At 50.8% G+C, this 12,645-nt stretch overlaps 4 protein-coding genes and 1 non-coding gene across 5 annotated transcripts; 2 read left to right on the top strand and 3 right to left on the bottom strand.

Annotated features, from left to right (window-relative positions):
• Window positions 1-1,461: 1,461 nt before the first annotated feature.
• Window positions 1,462-2,668, bottom strand: J4E87_008311 (uncharacterized protein; the record flags this gene model as incomplete). The annotated part of the gene is made up of 2 exons (XM_049379901.1): window positions 1,462-2,455; window positions 2,508-2,668. The coding sequence occupies 2 exons, from the start codon at window positions 2,666-2,668 to the stop codon at window positions 1,462-1,464; spliced, it is 1,155 nt and encodes a 384-aa protein (XP_049230468.1).
• Window positions 2,669-2,953: 285 nt separating this feature from the next.
• J4E87_008310 (uncharacterized protein) lies at window positions 2,954-6,441 on the top strand (the record flags this gene model as incomplete). The annotated part of the gene is made up of 3 exons (XM_049379900.1): window positions 2,954-3,224; window positions 3,273-6,309; window positions 6,363-6,441. The coding sequence occupies 3 exons, from the start codon at window positions 2,954-2,956 to the stop codon at window positions 6,439-6,441; spliced, it is 3,387 nt and encodes a 1,128-aa protein (XP_049230467.1).
• A 663-nt stretch (window positions 6,442-7,104) lies between these two features.
• Window positions 7,105-7,210, top strand: J4E87_008309. The gene has a single exon. It is a non-coding gene; the product is annotated as a tRNA-Leu (tRNA).
• A 948-nt stretch (window positions 7,211-8,158) lies between these two features.
• J4E87_008308 (uncharacterized protein) lies at window positions 8,159-9,604 on the bottom strand (the record flags this gene model as incomplete). Its single annotated transcript, XM_049379899.1, has 1 exon — window positions 8,159-9,604. The coding sequence occupies one exon, from the start codon at window positions 9,602-9,604 to the stop codon at window positions 8,159-8,161; it is 1,446 nt and encodes a 481-aa protein (XP_049230466.1).
• Window positions 9,605-10,059: 455 nt separating this feature from the next.
• J4E87_008307 (uncharacterized protein) lies at window positions 10,060-11,382 on the bottom strand (the record flags this gene model as incomplete). The annotated part of the gene is made up of 1 exon (XM_049379898.1): window positions 10,060-11,382. One exon carries the CDS (start codon window positions 11,380-11,382, stop codon window positions 10,060-10,062), a length of 1,323 nt encoding a protein of 440 aa, XP_049230465.1.
• Window positions 11,383-12,645: the final 1,263 nt, after the last annotated feature.

Genomic DNA, 12,645 nt, shown 5'->3' with positions numbered 1-12,645 from the left:
GGGAGTAGCTTGCAATCAAATCTGGTCTATATAAGGCTTCGCAGTCTTGAAACCGTTCTTCCTTCTATATTTTATTACCACCCCCAAAAACTCTCAAAGACACCGAAGTAGAGGACATGTCGTTCTCGGCGCCGACTTGTTCAAAAGTCCTGGTTCATTCTCTCCATGTTCTGTCTGTGCGACAAGACGGGAAGAAATGAAGTACCACGTTGAACACAAACAACACTTCGCGTCTCATGCTGCGCCCTGGCCCACTACCAGTTGGTCAAATATATAAACCTCGACTTTCGCTCGTCCTCTTCCTCACCTCCTCTCCAAATTGACTTTGTTCTCCAAAACAAAACAAAAATATCAGCATGGGATGTGTCCGCCCTTTTCTTTCCAAAACGCAGCGGGAAAGAGCTCATGAGCATTGTCCCCGCTCTTGCGCAAAGAATGATTTCCGAGTCTCTACCACCAAATTGGTACAAGACATATTCTCTCGGCCTTCCATCTTCCATTGTCACTTGCAACAAGATATCAAAAAGAACCCAGGACATATACATGTTGTTCTGCGCGCCGAGCCCTGGAGACTTTCAAAAAAATCTGGATGCACTGCCTATGTTTTGTCTGAGCAACAAGAGCACATGAGAGCACACCAAAAACCGAAAATAAGTTGGTCTCGTGATATGCTGCGCTGAGTGTCCACCTCAGGTCCATGGCATATATGAACCTCGCCTTCCGTGCACCTAGTTACTCCTCAATTCCCCTCTTCTTCTCCTTTGCTCCAAAACGGGGGATCAAGCCTTTCATGTGTTCGGCCCTCGCTTTCGAAAACTAGATCAGGCAGGAACTATGAGCACTGCCCTCTCCCTTCCGTCGAAAGCCAACTTCCAACACATTACCTCCAAAAGTCTGTGAGCATGTCAACATGAGTGTCCGCCCCGCTCTTGTTCGGCTTTAATTCCATGACCGAGTTCTTCTGTATTGTGCAGGAAAAGCCCCGGTCATCAAAAGTCAAAAACTTCCGCTACATGTGCTGCGGCGGTCCTTCGATCTTCTGATAGTGGAAACGAAGATTGAAGAACCAATATCAGAAGCTTCATGAGAACCTCTCCAAAAGGTCATGTCGATATGCATGACGTTCTATGCGGAGACCTGCCGTGCTATTCAAAAATGCAATTCCTCAATGCGATGAACTTCCCATGGAACTTCAATTAGGTTACCGACTCGCTTGCGAGAAGGGCTCTGAAAGGGTATTTAAAGAGGCAGATGTTCACCATACCTCCTTCATTCTCCCTACCTCAGCTTCGAGAGCAGGAGGCACTCAAAACAGAAGACACGGTCCGCATGGCGTTGGCCGACTTCCTGAATTTCCACTCGTACCTCGCCGTCTTGTATATTCGTGATGATCAGCATCATCGCTCTAGCACTTTGCAGCCTTGTGAAGTACATCGGTAAATGCTTCATTCTTTTTGAACATTATATCTTCCGCCTACTATACGCCCAATACGCTTTCATGGGAAGCTTCCAGTCGACCTTCCTCAGATTCGCATCGAAGATGTCAAAGTCCACTCCTTGTAACCTATCCAGCCAAGACTGTGTCGCTATGCTCGGCATGAAAACACCGAATGCCTGTTCAACCTCCGCTAGTTGTGCCTCCTGCCCTGTGTTCATCTGCTGTGCGCTGTACTGATGTTCCTCCTCGTTTTGATGTTCGAAGTCGTGGCCGAGCGTGCCTTCGGATCGCAGCTTGGACAGCATCTCGCGGGCGGTGATAAGGTGGTCGTTCGCGCGTGTCGCGACGGTGAAGATGGCGTCGCGGAGACCGGGGGCAGAAGCGCCCTGTCGGAAGACGTCTTCTTCGCGGACGTTGGCTTCGGCCATCACGTCGAGTGGGAGGAGTACCGCGCCTTGTGTGGGCCCTGATTGCCCGGTCATGGAGTTGCTAGTGCCTAGTGGCTGTTGCGGCGGAAATGCGATGAGCGGGATGCCGCGTAGTACGGCTGCGATGCCCATGGCCTTGCCAATGTGCGATGCGATGTGGTCGGTGGTGAGCGAGGCCTGGGGCAGCGCTGACAGTGTCAGATACAACATAGTCGAGTATGTGTTCTCCGCATAGCTTTCCAGTGCACTCAGCGTGGGATACGGTGGGTTCCCTAGATACTGTTCCCTGGTGTTGATGATGCGGTGGAACCAGTTCTTGCTCAGTCGCGCCTTCCCACCAGATCGCTCATGCAAATCTTCCGCTGCTTGTGCCAATAGAATAGCCACTGGCTCTTTCGGAGGTGTACCGGCCAATGCTTTCGTGACGGTATCTCTCCAGAATTGCATGCGCATCATGCCAATTGTGGGTGTGCTCGTCGTGTCGGCGACGCGGGCGACATCGACATTGAATGCGCGAATCGCGAGGTAGGCATCTCGGGAGGATTGCGGTATGAAGGTTTGAAGGACATGTGAGGGCGCATCGTATGTTCTGCCAATCTGTTAGTGTGCGACATACAAGAGGATTTCCATGGTAAGGCTACCTGACTAGATTCGCGCAGTAAGCACGTGCGCGTGCAATCTCATCTTCTGAAGGGCGAGCAGCATTTTGCAGTCGTGGCGAGGTGTGAAATTGCCTCCGTCGTGGTCTTGGGTAGGTGTGTATGCGCCGGACAGGAGCTATGCGGAGCCTCGGAGGCGGCATTGAAAACTTTTGAGAAGACGAAAACTACTGTACAGAGCGAAGATGCATGGGAATCGAACAGAAGAAGAAGGAAATCCGATTTATCGTCCTAGAAAATGCATATGTTGGCGCAATCTGGGGGAGGCGCAATTGCTCGTGTAAGGCACAAAGAGTGCGCAGCGACTGGTGGGTTGTATGACGCTATTACGTCGATCACCCGCAGTCGCCACGTGAAAGCGCGTCGACGCGACTGGACGAATTGGGCGCATGCTAGGAAAGCGCAACACCAACACACGACACGACATCATGGAGTCACCACACCCCGACGAGAGACCCGTCAAGAAGCGCCGATTCTTTATAGAAGATTCCTCTCCTCCCCAGCCGCAGTCGAAACCCATCGAACCTCCCCCTTCGTCGCCGCCACTACACGCCGTAGATGCACCAGACGAGAGCAATGGCAACGAGGAGGCCGATTTCGGGAGTTTCGACGTGGGAATGCTCCAGGCGGTTGTTGGAGAACTCTCTCAAACGGTACTGCAGAAGCTGAAAGACGTCAGTGGAAGCAATGTGGAACGAGGTATGCCAGTAAGTGTGAGGTTGTAGTTGCATGGCTGACAAGGTGTAGCAATCAACCTCTACTTGGACGGCTCGTGGAGCAAGATGCCCTCACCGTCCCCCGCACCCGTCTTGAAATCCGGTCGGCAGCCCATCCAGATGACGATAGCGAAAACCCTCAATCGAACCGAATCCGAAATATCGAATGCGTCCACTCCGGGCTCAGGCACCTCCACACCCACGATACTGCGAGAGATGCCCAGTAAGCGCTACATTGGCTCGTTTGGCGTCGTAGGCTTTGCTACCAAGAGCGGATCTCAGCTGAAGCACGACGAAAAGATACGGATCGAGCGCACCAAGCCACAACCCAAACTCAACAAGGCAAAGAAGGTCATCAAACTCTCGAAACCGGATATCGTAGTGAGGTTCATGAATGAACGTGGTGCTGAAGTCGGCAGGTTGGACAACGATTCAGCAGCATGGGTATCCGTGCTCCTCGATCAGAAAGTGTGCTCTTTCGACGGCTCGGTTGTCTACACGCCCGACAAAATACGCACAGGCGATACTATATACCTACAGCTACGAGCCTTTTTCGTTCGCGCAGCATTTGATTCGCGTAAATTTGCCAAACCGGACAACAATCGAGAAATCAATTTGTTCGAAGAGAAGGAATCGTCTGACGAGCGAGACCTTCGGCTTCGGCAAGTCGGTCTTGTGAAGCTGTTCGATAACATCAACCTCCAACCGACCCGCGAAAACGAAGAGACGGCAAAGCACAAGCGACAAGGTCTATTACAGGCAGCAGAGAGCGAGGAGAAGAAAGGCGATAAACCGAAGCCCAAGAACGGAACATCCTCCACGCCTGCGACATCTACCAACCCCACATCCTCCCCGCCGCCCGACGAAGCCGAAGAAGGAGAAGAGCTGGAACAAGATCAACTGGATTCACTGTACAAGAAGGCGCAGTCTTTTGACTTCGACACCCCAACCATGGAGCCAGCAAGCACCTTTCGCATGGACTTGCGCAAGTATCAGAAGCAGGCGCTCTTTTGGATGGTCAGCAAAGAACGGAATGAGTCGATAGAGGACAAGGAGACCTCGATGCATCCCTTGTGGGAGGAATACCAGTGGCCAACACACGATGCAGACAACCAGCCAATACCGACCATCGAAGACCAGACCATGTTTTACGTCAATCCCTACTCTGGCGAGCTCTCGCTTGAGTTCCCGAAACAAGAGCAGAACTGCCTCGGCGGTATACTCGCTGATGAGATGGGTCTGGGTAAGACTATCGAGATGCTCAGCTTGATCCATACAAATAGGACAGAAGTTGACGAGGATGCATTGGCGGCGCGGAAGGCTCTTCCCCGGTTGCAAAAGCTCAGCGCCGAAGTTGAGCCTGCGCCATACACCACACTCGTCATAGCACCCATGTCATTGCTGGCACAATGGCACAGCGAAGCCGAAAAGGCGTCCAAAGAAGGAACACTGAAGGCCATGCTCTACTATGGCTCGGAGAAGGCTGTGAACCTCCAGAAGCTATGTTGTGCATCGAACGGCGCTAATGCGCCCAACGTTATCATCACGAGCTACGGCACAGTTCTATCAGAGTACAACCAGGTGGTTAATCAAGAAGGGAACCGTGGCTCGCATGGTGGCATCTTCTCGCTGGAGTACTTCCGCATTATCCTTGATGAAGCGCATTACATCAAAAACCGGCAGTCGAAAACGGCGAAAGCATGCTACGAGCTCAGTGCAAAGCATCGATGGGCGCTTACAGGAACACCCATAGTGAACCGCTTGGAAGATCTATTCAGTCTGGTTCGTTTCCTCAAGGTCGAGCCATGGGCGAACTTCTCTTTCTGGAAGACATTCATCACCGTACCGTTCGAATCAGGCGACTTTGTACGTGCCTTGAATGTGGTCCAGACAGTACTAGAGCCACTAGTGCTTCGTCGAACGAAGGACATGAAGACACCCGACGGTGAAGCTCTGGTACCACTGCCCCCACGGACGATCGAAGTTGAGAAGATTGTGCTGTCACAAGACGAGCGGGATGTGTACGATCACATCTTCCTGCGCGCGAAGAGTCTGGTCAATGCTAATGCAGAAGCCGGCACACTGATGAAGTCGTATACAACCATCTTCGCGCAAATTCTACGACTACGGCAATCATGCTGCCATCCTGTACTGACACGCAACCGCAACCTTGTCGCCGATGAAGAAGATGCCTCTTTAGCATCGGATCTCGCAAACGGATTGGCGGATGATATGGACCTCTCCTCTCTGATTGAACGTTTCACTGCCGAGGGCGACCAAGATGTCAACAGGTTCGGCGCACATGTCTTGAAACAAATTCAAGACGAATCTGCGGCCGAATGTCCAATCTGCTCCGAAGAACCCATGATCGAGCAAGCAGTCACCGGCTGTTGGCATTCAGCCTGCAAGGAGTGCTTACTAAGTTACATAGCCCACCAGCGCGACAAAAACGAGATACCACGCTGTTGGAACTGCCGCGAACCCATCAACGCGCGCGACGTCTTCGAAGTCATCAGGCATGACCACGCCCCCGAAGACGAAGGTGACCATGCTTTTCGCGCCGCCGACGCACCGCCTACTTCAACACAAACACCGCGTATCAGCCTCCGTCGCATCGGCGTCACCGGCTCCGCGAAGACACAAGCCCTCTTAGGCCATCTCAAGAAAACCCGCAAAGAAGAGAAGGGCGCTAAAACAGTCGTCTTCTCGCAATTCACATCTTTCCTCGACCTCATCGAACCAGCTCTAACCCGCGACCACATCCCCTTCCTCCGCTTCGACGGTTCCATAAGCCAGAAAGTGCGCGCCCAGATCCTCACCGAGTTCACCACATCCCCGAAACCATACGTCCTGCTCCTCAGTCTGAGAGCAGGCGGTGTAGGCCTGAACTTGACGTGTGCAAACAAAGTCTTCATGATGGATCCGTGGTGGAGTTTTGCCGTCGAGGCCCAGGCTATCGATCGTGTGCACCGTATGGGTCAGGAGAGGGAGGTCAAGGTTATAAGATTTTGTGTGGAGGGGAGCATTGAGGAGAAGATGCTTAGAATACAGGAGAGGAAGAAGTTTATGTAAGTGGAACGCGTGTTGCTAAGTGTGAAGGTTGGGTGCTAACGTGTTGCAGTGCGAGTTCGCTGGGTATGATGAGTGATGAGGAGAAGAGAGTACAGAGGATTGAGGATATTAAGGAGTTGTTGAGTTAGATGGAAGTGGTCTGGCGGCTGTTGGCAGGGTACTGAGTGAGTCGATGATTATATGCGATATACCCTTATTGAGTAGGCCTACGACATAGAACAGGAATCCATGACTGCATAGTGTCTCCGTCGCTAGAAGATCGTTGGCTTCGGAGTGGTCGGCTTCCGCGCTCCTGCCTCATCGTGCCTTCCCAAAGCAACCGCACCCCTCCCGGCCACGCCTGCCACGATCATCAGCGACTGCCACAACAGATCGAAATAACGCGTAGGAGCTTCCGCATCAGACCATGACGATCCCGCATCGCAGCACACACTTCCCACAATATTGCGTGGCACCTGGCGACTACATATCCCGTCCCCTTTACTTTCATCCCATCAAACATCATCTCACGGGCATGTCGTCTAATGGTAGGACGCTTGAGCACAGTACACCACCTTTTCTCTCCATCAATGAAAATTGTTGGCTCCCCACTGGCGATTCAACTCGTTGGCTCTCTCCATCAATGCAAATTGTTGGCTCATTCCATTCGTCACCGCTTACCACTGATTAACTTCTTTGGTTACAAGAAATGCGGGTTCGATTCTCGCCATGTCCATCATGATTTTTTGTTCCGCTCAATGTCCGTTGCTATAGCTTTAGCCATCCTTGAATCGCTCACCAACGACTATCAAGGGCATGTCGTCTAATGGTAAGATACTCACCTAGACGACTAGGGCGTATCCATCGTTTTCCTTTGGATATTGCAGAGAAATGCGGGTTCGAGTCTCGCCATGTCCAATCGTTTTTGCTCTTCGCGATGGCCCAATAGTTCCATTTTGGATTAGGGTGCTGCGAAGGGTGCTCTTACTTTTTCGGTGTGATTCGCCATCGCAATGTTTGACCGCACAAACGCCTTCAAACAACTCACTTCCTTTTCTTACCACGCTGCAACTCGATCTAATGTATCTTCTCTTACTCACCAGCAGCCTATCGAACACGTTCAAGGCATATAGTCTAATGGTTAAGACGCCCTAGGAATAGAACCGCGGTAGGTGTGTAGCTCTGCCGCTGGTCCTGCAGTTAGCGGAGAAAGCTACAGTTGAAAACGCCGCCCTGATCTGTACATAGGGAGATGTGAGTTCGAGTCTCGCTGTGCCTATCTTTTTGGCGGTTTTGAAGCTACCTGAGGGAAGAGGAGAGCAGGGTAAAGAGGCGGGTAAGACTGCGGGTAAGAGAAAGCATGGATCGGAGTGCAATTTTGAACCGGTCTTGGGATGAAACCTTCTCTTTTGCTGATACTTCTGCTTTGTAGATGTTTATATTAATCTCATAGTTTGCTCTTATCGCTATGAACGTACCTAAAGGGCATGTGGTCTAATGGTCACGACACTGGGGCCTTACCTTGTGGCAACAAGCAAGAGCTGGTAGCCTGACCTTCAACGGTTTAGGCGAGGGCAACCGCGGGCGGCGTTTGACGCCCGTTCCTTCCTGGAGATACGGATTCGATTTCCGTCATGTCCATTACTTTCTGTTGTTTATTCAGGGTACTGATATGCTGTTGGAAAGGTAAGGTAAGAGAGATCAGAAACGAATGAAAAATTAAATTGGTGGAATTAGCAGCTATCTATCGAAATGAATCGATAAGCAAAGAGCTGAGCGCATACAATCCAGCGGATCTATCGTTATAGCGCTTCTTCTGAGTAGCGAGGTTTCTGACCCGTCTCGGTCTCTTCTCTCTCACCCTTTCTACATACCCTCTTTCCTTACAAAGATATTCATATCTGGAAGCCAGTCTATCTTCCGCGGGTTATGAAACATTTTAGCAGGAAGCTTTTCTCGCGGACCTTCACCCTCGAGACCTGTCTGGGTCTGCACGTATCGATGTGACAGAAACCTCGCCACGGCTGGTGATCCACGGTCCTGAATTTTGAAGATCTTCTGCTCTTGGTCGGCAGCGAGATGATCGCCCATGATGATAGCTGGACCCGATCCCGATACAAATAGATCAGCGATGATTTGAGCCCAAGGATATGAGACCGGCAAATTGGGAGCGATGACCATGGTGTGTGATTCGATCGCGAGAAGACCGTCTGGATCCCGCACGAACTCTATTTCGCTGCTGGCTTCACAACCCATAGCTGCATGTAGTTCTTTGAACAGTATCCAGTCCTTCTCCAGGTAGTGAGGATTTTGGAGTAGGATCTGTATCTTCCTTCCTTTCTCTGCACCCGTCTTGTAGCGCTCGGCTAAGATGTTTGCGATACAGAAGATGGAGATGTGTTGGAATGTACTGTTGTAGGTGTTGTAGGCCCAATATGGCCTGAGTGCTCCTAGGCCGAAACACACAATCTTCTCAATCTGCGTTGGGATGCTCACGACATCCTTGATGGCGTTGGTGAAGCTGCCGCGTAGGTCGCTTGTTCCCCAATAAGCTAACGACTGTGCTATCGCATCGCGGCATCGCTTCATCTCTCCCGCATAATCGAGGTCGGAGTCCTTCTCCGGATATATGGGAGTGAGCGCGTATGGAGCGTCGTAGAAGAAACCTCCAACCGGCTCAGTGACAGTGTTGTTGTCCACTCGCAGCCAGAATACTGCTTCCGACTTCCATCCACACTCGCGCTGAAAGTCTCGATCCAAGAATATACGAGGCATGAAGTCAACTCTGACATGTTCGATTGGGTCACGCTCGATTCGACCGCAATTTTTCTTTTCCCAAACTTTCGTAAGACGGCCATTCGGGTCTCGCCAGGTGAGGTATTCCGTCCTTATGGGGACGCTCGGGAGGTTTATCTGGTGAAGGGCCTCTTGCTGTTGCGCGCGAATTTCTTGAAGCAGAGGACGTGTATAGATCGGCATGTTGTTTCGCAGCTTCTCCACAGTAACAAGGTCGACAGGGTAGTTGTACCACTCATACTTTGTCGGAGGTTGTTCCCAATATGAGTCCTCATCCTCATCCTCGACGTCAAAGTCAGAGTCAGAGTCAGAATAGCAGCTACAGCCACGAAGATGGTCAGGGCCACAGTAACGTTCAGTTTTATCCCTAGAGTCGCTCAATGAAGGATAATCAGAATGGCTGCCCGTGCTCTCCGCGTCAGGTGTGACGTCATCAGCCGAGACTGCTTTCTCTGATATTGAAGGTATATCAGCAGATGCTTTGACCTTGGACTGAGATCTTGTTGTTGCAGGCATGGCGAGAGGTGGGGTAGATGTTAGGAAATGAACCAGTTAGTGGGTTGAGGAAGATGAAGTCGAGGAAGATGGAGACGAGATCGATATGAATGTGCCCAGGCAGCAACTTATAGCATTGCGCACGTACCTCATCGTACGTATTCACTAGCAAACGGAGAACAAACAATGTGGGTCTCAGACCAGGCGCATCCGTGAAGGTGAGGAGTGAATCGAACTGATGTATTTACTAGGCATTGTGGTGGCCATCTATTCTATGTCTTAAGCTCGTGTGAAGGCTGCAAAGCTCTAAGACATGTGCGAGCCAGATGTCCTTATCCCGATTGACTCGTCATAGCCGTACATGGACGCCGTGAGTTGTAATCCGTGACGCTATGTGGGTGAGTCCTGGCAGGATGATACGTACTATGACAGCATCTCGGGGACTTTCACTTGCCTAGTGAGCTTAAACGAAAACGTTATTGGCTCGCGCTGCGCTTTCGCACCCATAAATCCATCTTATTCAACCAGTACATCCTGTCCTTCTCCAGCCAATCTTCTCCATATGCATCTGCCATGAGCTCATCATCTAAACCGTGATCTTCAAACCTATCTTCTTCCCTTTCGTAATGGTTTGTGAAGTGCCGGGCAACATGTGGAGATGTGCGCTCGCTGAACGAGTACTCCCGCTTCTCTGTATCGACTTCCATGATGTCGCAAAGTATTGCCGCTGGGCCTTGGCCAGGGTTTTCCGAAATTAGATCGGCTATTATCTGGACCAGAGGCATATGGAAGGGGAGATAGGCTGTCACAACTAGCGTACCCGCATCAATTGCGAGAAGACCATCCGGATCAGACACGAAGCTGATATTGTCGTTGTTGTTGAACAGTTTTCGCAAGATCTCATGATCTTTGGTCTCGTAATTCGGATCTTGTAGTACCAGCTTGATCAGAGGCCGAGCGGGGTCAGCCTGACGGTAGTACTGGTTCAGTGCTTGTATGATGCTGAAGACGGCCATATATTGGATGGCGGAATGGTACCAGTTCTTCTTAAGATTAAGCGCGCCTATTCCAAAGCAGACAACCTGTGTGATTGGTGCGCATGTCTTGGCTGTCTCCTGGAATGCTTCCACCAGCTGCCTTCTTGCGGCACTCGCTATCCAGAGGCGTTTTGTTTGTTGTATGGTGGTCCAATACGTCCTCATCTTTGCTGTGTTCTTGTGTTCATTGAAGAAGCATCGATCAAAGGTTATGAAAGTGTATGGCGTGTTGATGCAGTCTTGCTTGTGATCTTTGTTGTACCGTCGGAGAGTCCTGATCTGTTCCGAATGGTCTCCATATCGACTTTGGAAGTCAGGATGCATCTCAACTCGCGACAGATATTCAACTTGGATGGTGTTGGCATTAACATCATCCCGATTCCAAACCCTGTAACTTTTGTTGTTCAGCCCGGAGGCATCAACATGATCGAGTACTCGCTGATTGGATGGCAAAGTGAACTCTCCACGGATCCGATCAACCCAGTCCTTTACACGCTCAAGTAGTGCGCGCGTATAGACTGGTTTGTGCGCATGCTGGAGCTCTTGAGTTGCAATATCTACACGGTATTCGAATGCATCAGAGTCGTCTGGATCATACGGGTCAATCTCCTCAGGGGTCACGTATTCGTCTTCGTGTATTTCGTAGTCGTCTTCTTCCTCTATCGCAAGCTTGTGGACTCCATGGACTACGTCTGCAGCCGGTTCGACTGATTCATGCGATGTTGTCGTCGCAAACAAGTCGGCTGATTGATGCGAATCCATTGCTTGCGCCTGACGAAGGATCTAGATGGAAATGTTGTACTGATTTGTATAGTGAGTTGGATGGTTAAAAAAAACTTGTTTAGAAAGGTGAGCCCTTGTGCTTTCTCCTACTGCGGTTTTTATCACACTGTTGAGAGAACCGTGGTTCGAATGCCACTGTGAGCGTAAAACGGGCCGTGAATCTCTTCCATGTTCAGAGAGCCAATACGACCCAACCCCATTCAAACCACCCTACACCTGATCCTGACTGCGCCTTGGTCATATGATACTCACATTCTTCTCTGCGCACGTGCACGCCCAGATTTGAGCTGCTACATAGCCTTCACACTCTGTTCTCTGTTCAGAAAGCGGCTCTGGCAAAGCATTTGGCAATGACACGGGTGAAAGGCCGCGAAAGGACAAGTCGGCAATTCGCACCGCAACTGTGCTGTGGTCGGTATTTGTTCGCCAAGGCTCTTTGTACTATGACGTTCGCGACTGGCATGATTCGAGAAGTAACCACCCAGTTCTTACACAACATAAAAGATGTGTATCATGCATGCGTGCAATAACGACATGACTACCCCGACGATGCCGACGTCGATAGGGGTCAGGCGCCTAGTGCATTAGTCGGCTTGCCGCGGTTCTTTTTCGTGAAGCCATGACCCCTCTGAGTTGAGAGAAAAAAGCAATACGCGATGCATTGCAACCGCAGAAGTTGATGCGCATCTTACATTTGGATAACGTGGATGAGGTTAGGACGCCATGGAGTACCATACCGAAGTCCTAGCAGAATTCTGCCTGGGCATATCATCGACCCGCCAGCTCCAAGCTCTTTCTCTATAGTTTTTGACTCATACGTATGCCCTTGAAAGGTCTTGATAACGATGGAGGTTGTGCAAAGGTGTCGACTATGGTCTGTCGATCAGGCGGCTCTCGCATATATTTCTGGGCTCGTGCTTCCTCGACTCCTACTTAACGGGTGGCATTATACCATCGTACCGTTTGTCAGGGTCGATTTCGATGTTCCCGTATTGAGGATGACGCTATGATGCGAACGCGAGATGATTGAAGCGGCGGAAGAAGCCGGATGACGCACAACCCAATGGATCGCGACGTCGACCACAACCGCGTCACATGTCGGAGTCTATAGCTATCTCGTTACGAACTCCGAAATGCGAATGCGAGCTGTGCCGCGGCTGCAGTCAAGTTCAATTCGGCATCGTCTGGAGCGAACGTGGCATAGTGTGGGATCATCCTTGTGCGCAAAGATTCTCCCGACCC

Source organism: Alternaria ethzedia (assembly GCF_023757985.1).
Source record: "Alternaria ethzedia strain BMP 0044 chromosome Unknown scaffold_25, whole genome shotgun sequence".
Taxonomy (NCBI): Eukaryota; Fungi; Ascomycota; class Dothideomycetes; order Pleosporales; family Pleosporaceae; genus Alternaria; species Alternaria ethzedia.
This window is presented reverse-complemented; position numbering and strand designations above follow the sequence as displayed.